The 17,451-nt window shown below is 41.4% G+C and overlaps 1 protein-coding gene across 3 annotated transcripts; it reads right to left on the reverse strand.

Annotated features, from left to right (window-relative positions):
• Window positions 1-9,187: 9,187 nt before the first annotated feature.
• Window positions 9,188-17,234, reverse strand: LOC127784992 (polyamine oxidase 7). 3 transcript variants are annotated; one of them, XM_052312421.1, is made up of 11 exons: window positions 17,107-17,234; window positions 14,871-15,120; window positions 13,175-13,321; window positions 11,204-11,459; window positions 10,932-11,075; window positions 10,669-10,818; window positions 10,026-10,283; window positions 9,791-9,872; window positions 9,548-9,631; window positions 9,413-9,470; window positions 9,188-9,328 (listed from the first exon to the last, which is right to left on the reverse strand). In XM_052312421.1, exons 1-10 carry the CDS (start codon window positions 17,228-17,230, stop codon window positions 9,445-9,447), a joined length of 1,521 nt encoding a protein of 506 aa, XP_052168381.1. In that variant the 5' UTR covers window positions 17,231-17,234; the 3' UTR covers window positions 9,188-9,328; window positions 9,413-9,444. The 3 variants fall into 3 exon arrangements, with proteins under 3 accessions (XP_052168381.1, XP_052168380.1, XP_052168382.1); XM_052312420.1 differs by having other exon boundaries at window positions 9,189-9,470; XM_052312422.1 differs by lacking the exons at window positions 9,188-9,328; window positions 9,413-9,470; window positions 9,548-9,631 and having other exon boundaries at window positions 9,792-9,872; window positions 9,994-10,283.
• Between the last annotated feature and the right edge of the window lie 217 nt (window positions 17,235-17,451).

Here is a 17,451-nt window from a genome sequence, read left to right on the forward strand (position 1 = left end):
TACATATGTAATTTTGAAACTTATATTATAAATTACTAAATTCACATATGTAATTTAGGGACTTACAATATAAATAAATACGTGTTGCCTATTTTTTAAGTAAAAAATATGGCGCTATAAATATAACTACACCGGACCCTTGAGAATTTTATGCGTACAGGTCAAATGTTTTCCTTTCCGAATTTCCGATCTAAGGTTTAACTTCAGTGTCATAAACAAACGGTAACGGTGCACCTGGAAGTCATATATATGCATATACATGTCACGTCATATATGGAAACAACTAATTAATATTTCCTATCTAGCTTAACCTATGACATTGTTATCTTGTAGACATGTGTTCGATAATTAAATCATTTGACTTATAAAAAAGAGTAAATTGCATAGTGGAACATCTCTTTTTACACCATTGTATAATTTGGAATAGGGTATGTTAAACTACCCTCCTCAATTTGAGCGAGATTTGTTTGCTAAACAGTACACTAAAAATGGTTTTGTAGACAATCCCTTTAATTTTTTCTCCAGACAGGCTAAAAAAACCCGTATGTTAAAAGATTTTGAGCTAACAAATAAATACATATATGCAAACTTGTTAAGAGGCACGCTTAGCAACAGGACGGCCACCTAGTCTTCTCCCTCTTATTTTCTCTCCTCCCTTAAAAAATTCTATGTCCTCCTTTACTTCCCCTCTCCTCTCGAGACATCTCCTCCCTCATCCTCTCCTCTCTTCCTCACCGTGTCCTCCACCAACCGACGATGGGAGCAGTGACGACAGTTGCGACGGGAGTGCCTGCAACTAAAGGAGGGGTGGCGACGAGAGCAGCAGAGCAAACTTGAGCTGGCGCCAGCGGCCCCACGGCAGGTGCATCCATACTGCTGGGAGGGGCCGATTCGGAGGCAGTGCCTCCGTAGTGCGCAGATTTTGACGCCGGCCCTTCGAGGGACGAAGGTGGTTGGCTACTGGCGATGGCAGCTTCATGTATAGTGGGCTCTGGGCTTCGGGCTCGCCTCGGGAGCTACAGGGACGACGGCATCGGGGGAGCGGCAGATCAGCCGCCGCCAGAGCTATGGTTCGGAACTAAGGATTCATGATTTTAGAGTTTTTATTGTTTTACCTTTTTTTAGGCAGCGCCATAACTAACCACCCGTGAAAATCAGTTTTTGCGTGCAGTTGTCCATGCAATTGCACTGTAGTAGTGCAATGTTTCACCTTGAGCACGTTTCTCTTTTTTATCCACTCGTTCTTCAACCATACAAATCTGAGTTTGCGGTTGTGGCCATGAGCAAGGCAAAACGAGCTTAAGTTGTTCCTATCCACACTCATTGGTGCAACACCCTATAGGTGTCGGTTGGGAACCCACATATGTGCTAGTTTCGGCAAAACCAATGAGGAGAAATCATATAGGTGCCAATTTAGGAACCCATACCTATGAGGTTCCATGGAACCAAAGAAATTGTAGCGACCCATATCCAAGAACACATTGATTAACATCACATTCATCAACACCATATGCCACCATCCATCCAACAACAACATGGAGACCCTAAGATTGAAAGGTTTCCATGAACATCGAAGAAAAAAATTGAATCAAGCATGCACAAGTCAGTAGACAAGAACACAGATCTGGAAGGAAGAATACTACACCATCACCGCTGTTGCTCCCCATGGGTAATATGGAGTCAAGAATCTTCCTGCCGATGTGCTGACCGCCATCAATCCCCCCTCCCCCCAAAGTCCCCACACAAATATGGTTGCCTTGTGGATGGAGAAGAGAATAGGATGAGGGCGGATGGATCAAGAAGGGAAGCGAATTTGCACGCATGCGTGCACAGGGGGGTGGGGGGCATTTAAGCAGGTACTTAAAAACCAACCTGGCTAGCTAGAGTTATTTTCTTCGGTGCTGTCGGTTCGGCTCAATCCATAGGTGGCACTGATGTATCATATATGAATGTCAGTTTTTAAAAAGCCTTGTTTGCATGAAAAATCCCTCGTAGGTGCTGGTTTTAAGTGAATCGATATCTATGAGAGCGTTACGAATGTGACGTTTTGTACTACTGACTATGTTATGCGTTGGTTCCTTGCCGATAGCAAAAATGAGAAAGTGGAGAAGAGTTCACCATGCACTTTTTGCTTGCTGGTGGGGAAGAACAAGAGGACATCCTTTCCTAAGCTCGAGCTCCAACACTTTCGACGCCTAAGGATCGAGCTCTAGTTCCTCCACTACGACTCTCTCTCTCTCTCAGTCCTCTCTCTCTCTCTCTCGGCGGTGGTGGCTGCCGGATGCATGACGGTGATGGCGGAGGAGGTCAGCAACAACAACGGTAGAGGGGTCTCTCTGCCTCCCTCGTGGATCTGCGGTTGGCTGGCCTCAAGAGGGGCGGATCCTACAGCGGTGGTGCTAGGGGAGGCGGATCCAGTGGTGGTGGGTGAGAGGCTTGGCGGCGGTGGATGAGGTCAGCAATGGTGACAGCGGAGAGGCCTCGTTGCCTCCCTCGTGGATCCGCAGCTAGCTGTTCTCGAGAGGGGCGGATCCGGTGGCAGCGGTGCTAGCGGAGGCAGATCTGACGGTGGTGGGTGGGAGGCGTGGCGGCGGAGGATCCGGCCTCTACTACGTGGCAACGGTGACGTGAGGGATGGACCCGATGTCCATTTCCTCTCCCACGCGGATCCCACCACCCCTATGCCCGATGAGGAGGTGGAGGATGAGGACGAGGACGTCGGAGATGACGAGGACAGCGGCAGTGGCTTCAAGCAACGATGGTGACAACAAGGATGGCGGCGGCGGCTTCTAGGGTTAGGGCTTCGTGATTTTTGGTTCTTTTTTTATTTTTGCGTGAGGACAAAATAAGCACCTGCACGCGAACCTCTGATTTTCGCGTGCGGGTGCGCCCACCCGCACACAAAAATAGCGATTTTCGCATATCATTTGGTGTGTGCAGCTAGCCCTACCATACACGAAAACCCCTTTCGGGCCGTCTGCAAAAACCTTTTCAGTACTAGTGTCTGTTCTCGTTTGAAGAGGTACTTGCTTGAGTAAAAGAAAAGAGACCGAGCGCAAAGAATATATATGGATTATCAAGGAAGTTTATTGGGGACCAACCCAAGACCTTCCCAAAGTCTACTCCAACATTACCATGCCACTTTTGGTCTGTAAAAGGCAAAAGATAAAATTGTACACGTTTCGGATTCGGATTCAGGTCTCCTTATAGCATAAGCTTCAAATGAAGCTAGACTCTAATCTAGAAGGAATCTTAGGTCACATGAGTACTTGTTGGAAAGCTTATGGAGGCAACTTTCATATGGTTTTGGTCTCACATCAAAATTCGTCCTTAGCAGTTAGGAATCTGCAAAACAAGCCACATACCTCACATAGTCTGATTCTGATTTGAGCTTTGGGCCTTGTATTGTATCGTGCGCTAAGACCAAGGGGGTGGTGCCGGGTAACCCTAGGATGTCCCTAATCATATTTATTCAGTAGCCGCCATAGTTTAGACTCGAGTTTTGCTTACATTATTTTTGCCATTACAGTTGCGTCACTGGTTCAGTTTGTAGAACCCTATTCGAGTGCTTAGTCATTCATCTACAAATTGAGTTGCAATCTACGTTGCTCTTACTTGTTTTCTTCCATTCGCACACAAGGATTAGCCTTCGGTGAGGTTAATCAGGCTGATAACCAGAGAAAACGTGGTGTTGCGATTGCAGGGTTCGGGTCGTGTTGATCGGAAGCCAAATCATGTGTGTGTCAAGTTTCCAGCAAATCGGGAGTAATCATTACCTATCCAGTATTTTTAATGTATGATGAAATTGACGCCCATTCGCTTTATTGAAAAATTATATTGAAAATAAAAAACAAGTCATATTTAAAGTGCCTTTAATAAAAATACAAATTATAACAAAAAAAATCAAAAAATGAATTACACTTTGAACTAATCTTTATCATCAAATTAAATTTCAAGTTGGACCATCTACTTTCACTTTAGGCCGCCATATTTTGTTACCAAAGCATACATTCGACTGGTGGCCCACATTGCCACATGTAAGTGAGCAAGAGCTATAGCATCATTTTCCCCACCGCGTGTTGCATGTCACTCAGCCTTGTTTGTCCCCACGTCAATCCCCTCCTCTCACCTTTACGAAGAAATATCCTCTTCTTCCCCACTCCACCAAACGACGAGAGGTTGAGCACTGGATTTGGGGACACTACTATAGAACCCTTAAATGGTGCCGGTTGGGAAACCCCCTTAGCTGCCGGTTTTCCCAACCGACACCACGAGAGTGGCATAGATCACAGAAGCCTAAAGCTGCCGGTTTCAAAACGAGCCAAAACAAATCGGCTTGATGCATCGTGCTGTCAAGCCGATCCAAAAAAACCCCAAATCCATGAATACATCTAGATCAAACAAATCACAAATCATCACATCAACCAATATCAACAAATCATCACATCAACAAATATGAACAAATCATCACATCAAAATATCAACAAATCAAAAATCAAAAATCAGCCACCGCCGCCACCGACGACACCGTCGCAAGCCACTGCCGCAGATGGGAGGGTGATCTCGGGCCGCCGCCGTCCTTCCTCCCGCCAGATCTAGCGGAGGGAGAGCGCCTCCAGCCGGCCACTGCTCCTCCCGCCGAACGCCGCCGCCGCCCCACGCCGCTACAGCGGAGGGGACGGCGCTGTCGGGCCGCCGCCGCCCTTCCTCCTGTCGGATCTGGAGGAGGGAGGGCGTCTCCGGGCGGCCGCCGCTCCTCCCGCCGCACGACGACGACGCCGACACACGTTGCTGATGACACCGACACCGACGCCGCTGCTCCTCCCGCCGCTCTTCCTGCTGCCGGGAGAGGAGAAAGAGAGGAGGAAGAGAAGAGAAGAGGAGGTGTGCGGTGGAGAAGAGAGAGGAAGAGAAGAGACCGAGAGAGAGAAAGACGCGTGAGAAAGACGCGGTCTCCCTTATCCGCTCCTCAGGCGGCTCGGCTCACGGCTCGATCTGAAAGGTGCCGTTTTTTTAAAAAAAACCGACACCTTTAATTTATTATAGGTGTCAGTTTTTACTAAAATCCAACATCTATAATATAGGTGCTGTTTTTTTTAAGAACCGACACTTATAATCGCTTAAAGGTGCCGGTTTTTCGTGTTTTCGGACCGCGGAGGTGGGAAAAGGCTTATAGGTGCCGGTTTTAGCACTTCCGGTATCTATAGTGCCGACACCTATTTGAATGTTTTGTAGTAGCGGGCGAAGTGGTGAAGTTGGATGAGCTCATGCAGACTGATGAGGAACTTGTCAAATTGGCCACTAACCCTCTTGCTGCACAACATGCCCTCTTGCTGCACGATACACCCTTGTCTCCTCACTTAATTTCCTATCTAATTGGCCCGCCGTTGGCGCGTTAGCTATTTTGAAACCAGCGTAAAAGGTTTTTTTTATATCAGTATCATAATTTTAAAACCCTAATTAAAACACAGTAGAAACGCATAGCCGTCATGCCAATAAGCACATACGTACGCACCCACCCTTATAAACGAATACACATACAACTTTCTTGCGAGATTGGATTGACAAATTTTAAGATTGATGAAATTATCCAAGCACCTAGCCATCATCAGGTACATCGCTTACCATTAAAAAAAGTTCTAAATGCGAGTGCCAGAGTTATAATTTTTTTTATATCTAGTATTTTAATATTAAATTTTGATATTTATAAACAGTTGATTATGGATTTTAATTTGTGTGGTAAATTAATATTTTTGTTGTTAATGTATGAACAATTGATTATGGATTTTGATTTATGTGGTAAATTTAATATTTTTTGTTTACTCGTGAGGCGTACGTACAACTGGAACACTTTTTAAAATTTGAAAATGAAGATTATTTTATAAAATATCCCGTGTATTCCATATTTTCATTTGTAAAAGGGGGACCTGCAGGTATTTGTTGTCAGGTCCTTTTCCCTTTTGTTTGATTAAATTTCGTTAGCTGTTCGTGTTTAACTTTTTGCGCTCAGAAGTTCATCAACATGGCAACTTGCATCGCATGCGAGTAATTAAATGATTGGGTTCAGTGCTGGTAGGCTGGGACCGGGGTGGCTGGATTCACATCCAAATAATCTCCATAATACATCTTGATAACAAATATTGAAATATATATCTACATTCTAAATATTAATTCTTCAATTTCATCTGTACTTTCTCCATCCTATAATATTAAGCACAACCAACACTAACAAAAAAGTCTAAAATAATTATCGCATGGTCTGAATCATATGTTCAAATATGATCGAGAATATATATATCCTAGAGGATCTTCTCTAATTAATATCGATCTAGTAGTATTTATGATGATATCCATTTATCTCGCTTCAATTGTTATTTTGCTTTCCTTTTTATCCAACCAAACTAAAATATGTGCATGTCAAAAACCTATATCTTTTTTATTATGTTAAATATAAAATGGCTTTTCTAAATATTGAACCTGATTGCATTTCTTCTTCTTCTAGTTTTTTATGAAATACTCGGACTATAATAATAAAAAAGAACCCTTCATGTTTTTAGTTGATGTATCTTTTTTTTCTTGCTAGCTATTTCCTTTTCATGTTTGATTCCTACTTCTTCCGTTTTATAGTACAAGTAGAAAAACATAGCAATATTTTCAACACAAAATTAACATATTATCAAAGTATATTAAATATTAGTTTTAATGAAACTAATGTGGCATTGTAGATGTTGTTAAATCTTTTCTATAAACTTAAATCAAACTAAAAGAAATTGACTAGTAAAAGAGAGAAAGCTAGTTATAATATAAAATGGAGGGAGTATTCTTTTTTTTTCATTTAATTATATGCTTTGTGCCATCGGTGTACTTATATATACCACAGCGCCTTTTTTTATGGAAAATTACAACCAAAAAAAAAACCCCCCAAATGTTACTCTGTGTTTGAAATTTCCATAAGATTTAAAAATTGCCCCTCGATCTCCTAATTCCCCTTTGTTTGAGATTCCTCCTCTATTTTTCTCTTTCCACCTGTGTTATATGAATTAGGGCATCTCATGATGGATACTATTTCAAACACATTTTCTTCCTCATCTTAATCTGTCCAATAAATCAGGCAGCTCACCAAACCCCATAGGCAAGCGTAATATATAGCTCATCTTCCGTCGTCCGCAATGTCTTGTAGAGGAGACTCGTGACCCCTTTCGCCCAATGACGTACTGAGTACCATGCATGGGATGCCGGAAGCCACCATGGTCATGTTATCTGGCCATGCCTAACACGAGTGGTGACCACGGTTCCTTGCCTATTATTTTTCAGATGAGCGCGTGTGCGAAGAATGGACAATAATTGACAATTGGGAGAATCTCAAACCAAGGTGCATTACGAGGGATGTATTTGCAACAAATCGTTTTATAGAGAGAAATTTCAAACTTCCTTAATTGGTACAATCTAGAATGATAGTGCTCTCAGTTTAATCTTAACGAGCGATGCAACCCTGAGAGAGCTACTCCCTCTGTCCCATTTTAAGTACAGTTGTGATTTTCTGTGTCTAACATTTGACCATCTATCTTATTAAATAATTAAATATGGTTTAGCCGTATTATATAGATATAGAGTAGTACCTCAAACATATCTGCATTCGGATCGATTAGCCATACACTAGCAAAAATTAAACAATTGCACATGAATTAGGATTTGGTTTGCCTAGCATCTTATGGTTATACCTTTGATGTTAGTGTTATAGATATTGTATACCCAATAGTTTTAGGTTGGGCTCGGCGGAGCTTACTAAACATAAGGTGTTTCAGATAAGGAAAAAGAAACAGAGTCTACTCGGGCACTATAAGGATTACTCGGGTCGTATCCATACTTGTTTCCCTAGTTCTACTTGTAAAGGGGGCACCCGACGATATAAATACAAGAACCCATAGAGGGAGAGAAGAGGAGTAACGAACGCGCCAAGACATCTAGACAGATCTAGACACGCTAAGTCAAAATACAAACCAATACATATATAGACAAACTCAATGTAGAAGCCACAAATACCGACATGAGGGATCTAGAGACAACTCCAATCTCGTCAAGTTCATATTCGAGAAAGCTGACTACGTTAACAGTCGACTAAGTGTGAGAGCTCCATGTTGCCAAGCTGACGGAGACTAGATTAGGTCATCCCATATATTGTACTCATGTGATACTTATATATAAAGGCAACACCAGTTTCGGTCAACGGAAGTAGGGTTATTACCCATTAGTTAAGGGGCCCAAACCTGTATAAAAATCTCTATCTCCCATCTCTTTTAGCTGAATTTCGCGTATATCCTACCACTCACGATTCCCAAACTGTACAAATCATGTCTGAGGGTATAGTCCAATTGGCACTTTGTCTTACATGTTGGCCTCATGCATTCCTCCATATTGTCCAAGATTTTTTTTCCCATTTAAAGAGCTGACTAGACTAACCCGTGACAAGTGAAGATTATAAATGAACTCTTAATTTTGTAAAGTACACTAAACGCCGTTATTCAAAATCGACCAAAGCCTATCTTATATGGAGCACACAAAAAACAGAAATATAACATGTGATGAGAAAAAGAGATGGGAAACTGGCCTTTGCTCAAATCAAAATTATAAACTGAAAAATGATCCCTAATCAATTCAATCGTACGTTCCACTGCGGCCCATATATGATGTCACATGATTAGCAAAATGTACTACAAAAATTAAAATTTAAGCCAACATTTTGTAAAATAATGAATTCTTTCGAAGAATTATCCCATCTTATCATAAATCAATAACTTATTAAATACTCCCTCCATCCCATAATATAATGCTCGCACGTATTTTAAGATTCAACTTTTAAAACATTTGACCAATACTTAGTATAATAGATTGAGATTTAAATCTTCTTTCATATTGTTATAATTTTGTTGTTACAAACCTTATAGTATATGAGAAATTATAAGCTAAAGATTAGTTTTGGAGACCGTACCAACTTTAACCGCACCTTATGTTATAGAATAGAGGGAGTATGTTTTCGCAATAAGAGACAATGACTTTTTAGTATTAATTATATTGATCAAACCAATTATATAATTGCGATGTTGGGAAAATTTGACAATGTTTTTTTAAGAGACGGATACCATTAGTTATTAGAAATCCACAAGGTGTAGGGTATGACATGAGAATCCCAACAAAACGAAGTGGGGATATTGGACATTATTTTATCTGAAAATTATAGTTTAAACTATTGAATTGGTCCCTGTAGAGAAGATACCATATCCGAAGATATATGAAGATACCATATCCGAACATATATACATCAGCTCAACTGTTGAATTATTCAGCAACAAGAAGTAGCATAAGAAAACAATTAATGTAAACACCATAATTTTCCACAAAAGGCCCTACACACCTCGATGAGCAAATTGTGGAATCTCACATTTCTCATTCCATCATGAAAATGTTTGCGCCTAAAAATACATATCAACACGCAGGATTAATTAACTGAAGATAGATCACAGCCAATTGAGAAGATAGTTTTACTTGCCTCCAGAAACTTGCTTTCCCCTGACATTACATTTGCACATATTCTTCTGTACACAGTTGATCAGAATTTCTGCAGAGTCAATACCTGACAAAAACAAGCAAAGGCACAGCACATAATAAAGCACAAATATTAGCAAATCTCGTCAATCACTAGAGCAGGTATTTTTTTAAGACAATAAAAATGGTTTACATCTCCGGTCTCTCTAACATTAGAGACATAGGCTAACAAATTAGGCATAGATACCTGCAAGATAAGCTCCATGGACATAGCCATTGTAGCGCTCGCTCGTGTGCTCACCGGTGAAATAGACTCTCCCAACCGGCGCCTTGTGTGCAGAAACAGCAAAACATACACAAAACCAAATTAAGCTCAAATTTAAACCTCATTTGTTCATGACCAAAGAAACATCAAAGTAGCAATGAAAAACATGATCTGTAGTGAATTACGATTAGCATTTGGTTGGAGTAACAGCTCGTACCCTGAGCTGGTCATGTTCGTAGCGACTGACGCCGATGGGCCAGTTGGAGAAGCTGCCTTGGAAGAACCTGTCGGACCACCATCTCGGGACGAGGATGTCGGTGGCGTCGGGGACGTCCTCGTCAGGGAACATGCTGCTCACAACCTCCATGATCTCTGCCTTGGTCTGGCTGTCCGGCTGCTGCTCGATCCGCCTAGACTCCTCGTCGGTCACCGTCACCAGGAGCACATTGGCATCCGGGTATTGCTTCTCAAACTCCTGAAGAATGAGCACAGAATTCAGATCATTGACGAAGTTTTGACTTTTGAGAGAGAGATTACTGCATTGCAATTCATGATTGGCAGCTAATTGGCTATTGTATTGCTGCATAATGCCTTTATACTTTAGAAGCACAATGCTGCTCGCATAACATATGACGTTGTTTACACTGTTGACTTTTCGTTTACGTTTAACCATTCGTATCTTTTATTCAAAAAGTATATAAAATATAAGTTAAGATTATATATTTTATTTGATAATAAAACAAGTCATAATAAAATAAATGATATGTATATATATATATATATATATATTTTAATAAAAGAATGATCAAACGTCTTGTGAAAATTCAACGGCATCGTACATTTTGAACTGGAGGGAGTACCTGCCAAATTCCGTAGTAACCTCTCCTGGTGCTTGCGTAGAGGAAGAACTCCCTCCCTTCCCCTTCGGGCCAGAATTTCTTGGGGAACTTGACGAATATCTTGGTGTACACGGCCATGTCGAACTGGTAGATCGCAAGAATCTTCCAAGACTGATGGAAACACGCATGAAAATGTAAAGTAAATTCGACTGTTCGATATGCACATCTTAATTTAATTATATTTGGAAGAGGATATGTTGAACATGTATGGACATAGAACTGACAGGCAGCTGTGGCTTGAACTGTATGAGATCACTCTGCAGGACACCCAAGCTCGCAGAAACCATGACATAGTCTGCCTGGTACGTCGAGTTGTCCTCCGTCTTCACGGTGACGCCGGTCGAGGAGTAGGAGATCTCACGGACCACCTGTATATATCATACCGTGCTTAATCAGTTCATCTTTTCTGACAGAAAAGATCAATTACGAAAACAATCGTAGCATTAGCGCAGGAGCTGATCGAGATGAGTTACAGAAACAGAAGTGATCGATCCACCTTGTTGAGCTGCAGGCGAGCGTCGACGATGTTGCCGGACTTGTCGGCTTCGAGGTATTGGCCGGCGAGGTAGTAGACGACGGCCTCGTAGCCCCGTTGGTCGGCGACGAAGTAGTTGTCGTCTCCGAAGTCGGTGAAGGTCGGGAGGGGAACGGTGTTCCGCAGGCTGGTCACGCGCGGCGGCTCGGCGAACTCGTAGTCGTAGGTGAAGTAGTCCACCACCATGTCCACCGGCGACGACGGGCCGTTGGGCAGGCTGGCCATTTCATGGATTTGCACGCCACCACCACCCAGAAGAACAGAGAGACTGAATCACAGCTTGTACAACTATTGTACTACTCCCTCTATCTTTAATTTTTTTTTTAATTCTAATCCATTTCTGAGCTTGTATTTGGACATACATGTTATCTAGATACATCTTTAGAATTAAGTTTTTTTACATAGAAGTATGTTGTATACTATCTGTCAGGCGGGCCAGTTATATATTTAGTCTCTGGCCTAACCCAGCCTACTACCGGTGTATGTTCTAGTTTCCCGACAGCAGTGACTGTTGTTTGTTTGTAAAATGTTTTTCTTTCCCATGCTTAATACATTGGCCGACGCCGTCCACTGGCCCGGCCAAAAAAAACTCTATCGGTTTTTAATATACGTTGCCGTTGACATTTAGTTATTCGTCTTATTTAAAAATTTTAAGCATAAAACATATCAGTCATGCTTAAAAATATTTATTGACAAATCAAATAATAACAAAATTAAGATGAACAACCAAAAGTATCTAACAATGCCAATGGCATCATATATTAAAATTTGGAGGTGTGAAATCATGTGATGATGTAATCTTGGTGAAAAATAATTGTCAAAGTATATGTGAAAATACGACGAATAATGTTTTCGGTTTTTCATCTATGTTCAGGTTGGTTTTGTCGATTTTTAAAATCGGTTCATATTCATGACTTCTAAATGGTTTAGATACATATGTGATACTATTTGCATGATGATGTGAGACAAGTTGGTGTGAACTTGTGCTTGGATATGAAATTTTGCGTTACTTGAGGTACAAACGATCAAGGAGATCATGCGGGATGCTCAGACTAGAGAACAATATACATGAGTTCTCTTATGGCATACACGTGGTGTTGTGTGTGTATGGAAAGTAGAGTCAAATTTAGATTAGAGCCTAAGTTTGAGAAGTTTGGTGTTGTATAGGGATGTTGTTTTGCTGGTTCGAGAGGGGTTTTTTGTGTGATTAGGATTCTTAGTTCCAGTAGGATTCATGGCTAGGTACAGCTATGTTTTATGTATAAATAGGCGAGGGGTTGAGATTAGGAGTATATCGACTTTTAAGGGAGAAAAGTTAGTTCTTGCTTTGAGACTTTGACTCTAGTTTATGAGGTGAAAGAGCAGTGCTTTAGATGCGATTTGTAAACACAATTTGATACAATACGGTTGATCTACTTTTAAGAGTTTTGTCGAGACGTGTTTTTTTTTCGGATCTCAATGGTCAGACCAGCATCAGACAAGCGGTCTACTCGACGGGCGGTTTAACCAGCGGCGACGAGTAGGCAGGCAGATTCATCGCACACGGTGATTAGATCGGCAGGACTACGGAGTCAGACTGACGCGCATATACATCAGTCAGACCAAACTTCGTGAGGTTTAAGGGCTATTTTAGTTAAAAGAGATTTGGTTTTCTGGTACTATCATTTACCCTTTCTGGTAGAATTGGTTTCGTATTCATTCCTGCATGAGGAAGTATCTCTGTATCTGCTAGACTGGTTATTAGTTTCATTTTGGGCCTAAACCCAGAAGCCTACAACTTTTCAGAGGCCCAGCATATAAGCAAATTCCATTTGTTTTGGAGCTACTATTTGAAATACATGAAAGATCAATTCAAATAGCTTTTGAAGTGTTTTCTAAGTGCTTAAATTTTATTTTTAAGTAAAGACTTGAGCGGCAGATCTAGGCACGTACTGATTGTTGAGCCGTTGCATTGAAAGGATTGACATGTCGTCCCGGCCGCTTGGGTGCAGAGTGGCGGAGAGATTCTCCCCACTCTTATCCGCTTCATCAGCCAGGTCGATTCTCTTCTGCACGTATGCTGCGTCGCAGAGGCCACCGCTGAAATTATTCAACTTCAGGCAATATAATGCAACATGCATACGTATGCTAGTAGGATATATATATTTTGGAGGCAATAATATATTTACATGCATAGTTTGTTTCTATTATCTGAAAACACAATTAATTAAGTTTTGCTGTAAAATCTATTCATGTCACTCATAAACATTCATCGGTTTGAACATATATATGTACCCTAGTAGAAACTTGGGTATCCAGACCATATGCGTTAATTTGTCTGAGTATAAGTACTACTATTTTTCGAAAGATCAAAACTTAAATTTATATTATGTTTGTTATACGTTGACTTTATGGATTTATTCTAACAAAGTTGAATCTCCATTAAGTATAGGTTATGCTAATTCTATCTTCTCTAATTAAGCCACGTCACTTCGTCTGTTTCTAGCCTTTAGATCACTTATGCATGATGCAAATTGCCATCTCCTCTCAATGAATCCATAGTTTGCAATTTCGGTTTTAAATTTTAGAAATTTTGGTAATTTCAGACCGTACCAACAAGCACAAATCTCCTCTCGAATTTTCGATTTTTCAAATATTTATGAATTTGATCAAAATTTGTTTCAATTAAGTCAAAAGATGTTAAATTTTTAAATAATTTCGGTAAAAAAACACTGAAATCCATGATTTTTTTAAAAAATTTTGGCAACCACCGAAATTTCGGTGTTACGGAAATTGCATACCCTGCATGAATCTGTTCCAATGCATACCATCTTTTGTTTCTAGCTTTTTGTATCACAATTACCTCAAATTATTTTCAGCATTTGGACCCGATCTATGATCTCTTCTCTCTTACGGAAGCTACATTGTCTATAATTTTAGCATTGGAGGATTTCCTCAAATTATTTTTCATATTTAGATCATCGATCTATTATTTATTTTTCTCTTATAAGGCTACATTATTTATATTTCTATAATTGGAGGTTTTATTTATATGTTATTTGGGCAAACCATGTGAAGTCAAATTCTATAGATATAACGTATTTCTTTTTATATAACTTTCTCGCAGCTAGCAACCGAGTAGAAGTTAATGTTCAAAACTATCCTGTTTAAATGACAAATATGGATGTCCGAAACAGTTACCTATGGCCATTTTAATATTTAATTATATGAAAGTTTTAATCTCAACAAGAAACTTTGCATTTTGAAAGTTTTTCTGTCTCTTTTTGAAATTTTCATTAACATTTCAAAAATTTCAAGTTAGAAGTTGCATATATATGTTAATTTATTTAGAAGTATACTATTCCATTTCATGGGCCGCACAAAGTTATTTTTTTATTAGTCTCTCTTGTTGATAAATGAAAGGTGAATAGGTGGAGTACTTCTGACAACTGGGCATTAATTACTCTCTTTTTTTCCCAAACCAACAATGGTGACAGATTGGAATTGGCAGATGATAGTGCTTGTCTATTACTATGATGCGCACACATAAATATGTGAAAAATATGATTTTAGAGAAATCTGTTAATTTAATCATGTGTCGAGTTTTTAATTATTTCAATCGATCCACCCACTCATGGAATGTACGTACTCCTTGTAGACGTTTTGGGCAAGACTGTCGAAGTCGGAGAGGAAATTCCTAAGCTTGAGGGTGGAGTTGACGATGGGCCAAATGGGGTTCATCTTCTCGCCATTGACGCCCTCCACCCAATTGGCGCCAATCTCCACATTGATGCCGGCAAACCTCTGTTTGTGCATCCGCCCGCCAATGTGGTCCGTCGCCTCTAAGATCAATATGTCTGTTATCCCAGCCTCCGACAGCCGCTTCCCGGCTGAAATACCTGCACAAAACAAAATAGATGTACATCTATGGAATTATTGTCGTTTCAATTTATATGAAGACCAGGATTTAAATCTCAAGCACCTAGGCTACCAACGCACATCTATGGAACTATAATTGTTTTTATGGCTTCTGCATAAATTTACTCCCTTCGCCGTAAATCAAGGAGAGAGCGAATTAAGAGCATGACCAACAATATCCTTAAATGAAACTTAACTCTAAAATTGAAATTTCTTTTGTGAAAAACTTGCTCCAATAGTTTCTGGAAGAGACCCCTTCTAAGTTGTATGCAGGCCATAATTATCCCCGTATGCAAAAATCGCTCCCCAGAGGACGATTTAAGACATGCATAGATTTTCGTAGGCAGGCCTTAACATACTTGCATAAAAAAAAAACATATTTTCGCAGGCAAACTTGTTAAGAGGCCACCAGCCACCAGCCCAACAATGCCTTAAAATATCTAAGTTCCTCTCTCCACTCTGCACTCTCTCCCTACTCCTCCCTTATCCATCCTCTTCCCACTCCTCCTCCAATGCCCCCTTACCTCTCCTCTCCTCTCCTCACCCAAGGCCGGGAGCGGCAGCGGGTCCAGCAGCAGGCGAGGAAGCCAATGGAGTAGGCGCGCGTGGACGGCAGCGGCGGTGTAGCATCCTCGGTGGATCCGGCGGCGGTGGCCCACCCCCGCGCAGATCCAGCGACAAAAGCCTCGGGAGGGGCAGATTCGCTGCCAGCAAGGTATCGATGACGACGACGGCGGGGACACGTGTGGACGATAGTAGCGGTGTAGCCGCCTCAGTGGATCCGATAGTGGGGGCCCTCCCCCTCGCGGATCCGGCGGCGACGGCATCAAGACAGGCGGATCCGCCACTGGCGGCCTTTGGTGCTGCAGGGTATCGATGACGACGATGCCGGGGCCCTCTCCCTCACGGATCTGGTGGGGATGGCCCTGTCCCTCTGAGATCCACCGCCGCTGGCATTGGGTGTGGCGGGGTCTTGACAACGACTACGGTTGGTAGCGGACTACATCGATGATGACGATGGTGGTCCTCTCCCGTATGGATCCAACGGCGGGGCCTCGGTAGCGGTGGGCTCACGGGCAACGGCAGCAGTGCTCGATCTAGAGTTTTGGATTTCATTTCTATTTTCCTTTTTTTTAGAAAATCATTGTAGTTGGGCGTCCTTATTTCGCCGCATGCAAAAATTGGGTCTTTGCATGTGGCCTCCTTAGGACACCCGTCTGCAAAAGTGCATTTTCACATGCAGTTGTTGTGCCTGCATGGGAAAATGCCGATCTTCGCAGACACCTGGCTCTAGGAAGGTGCTCCGCCCGTGTGCGGAAATGAATTTTGGCTGTATGGGAAGATCATTTTTGTAGTAGTGCTATATATTTATCCAAAAAATTAGAATCTCCTTATCCTTTTTCGCTCTCCACAAGTCAAGACGCTCTCACTCCCAATTTCCAGACAACAAAAGGAGAGGGCAACACATGGAGAGAGATTGCGCGTGGGGAGAAGATGTGTGGAGCGATTTTTGTTTCTGTATATGTTGGTAATTAGGAGTATTTCTACTTTTTATTATTATGAGTTAATTTAAGATATCGGTTAGAGATAAAACTCTATTTACACCTTAAAATTAAATAAAAATTCCAAACTACAATTTTAGAGATAGGTTTGTGGGTATCTGTTGGGCATGCTCTAAGGAGTTAGTTAGTGTTATGCCTGGTTTGTTTGCATGCCCACATGCTTTCTGCGTGTATAGGCTAGCTGTGGCAGTTTGCATGCATACACACATTATGAAAGGGTAATCTAGGAAGATAGTGAATCAAACTAAAATTACACGCTCTCTAATTAATCTAAGACGAAGGGAGTAAAACAACACGTAACATGTGTGATATAAATTCTTAAATTACGGCTAACATCATTTCATTTAGTAATACCTACTTAGAATACTATGAGTGACGAAGATATCACCGTAAAAGTGTACGTACCGGATATGCCGGCGCCGATGATTATGACCCTTGGCCGGCCGGTGCCGGCGACGAGAGAGGGAAGCTGTGCCATGGATAGTAGCACTATAGAAAGAAAAATGACCATCGTCGTGGGCTTCGTCATACTCTCTTCCATCACTGCTTGGGCATTAGAATGAACATAGCCTATTTATATATATGTATAGTTTCCAAAAGAGTTTGTTGTGTGTACATGTATTTGTTAGGGGAAAGAAACGTGCAGAGTCGTACGCATATGGTTTTGGTGGAATTAATCTCTTTGGCGATGGTGCAACTGATACTTCCTCCCATCCAAATCCGAACTTCCAAAGAGATTAACTTTCGTAT

The sequence above is a fragment of the Oryza glaberrima genome, chromosome 9 (assembly GCF_000147395.1).
Source record: "Oryza glaberrima chromosome 9, OglaRS2, whole genome shotgun sequence".
Lineage (NCBI taxonomy): Eukaryota > Viridiplantae > Streptophyta > Magnoliopsida > Poales > Poaceae > Oryza > Oryza glaberrima.

Bases quoted from the DNA above. Each gene is read 5' to 3' on its own strand.
- LOC127784992 (XM_052312421.1), bottom strand. From the start codon at position 17,230: ATGACGAAGCCCACGACGATGGTCATTTTTCTTTCTATAGTGCTACTA. The intron at 10,819-10,931 runs GTCAGTTCTATG...TGTTTCCATCAG, and splicing joins AGTTCAAGCCACAGCTGCCT to TCTTGGAAGATTCTTGCGAT. The intron at 9,632-9,790 runs GTATCTATGCCT...TGTTTTTGTCAG, and splicing joins CCATGGAGCTTATCTTGCAG to GTATTGACTCTGCAGAAATT.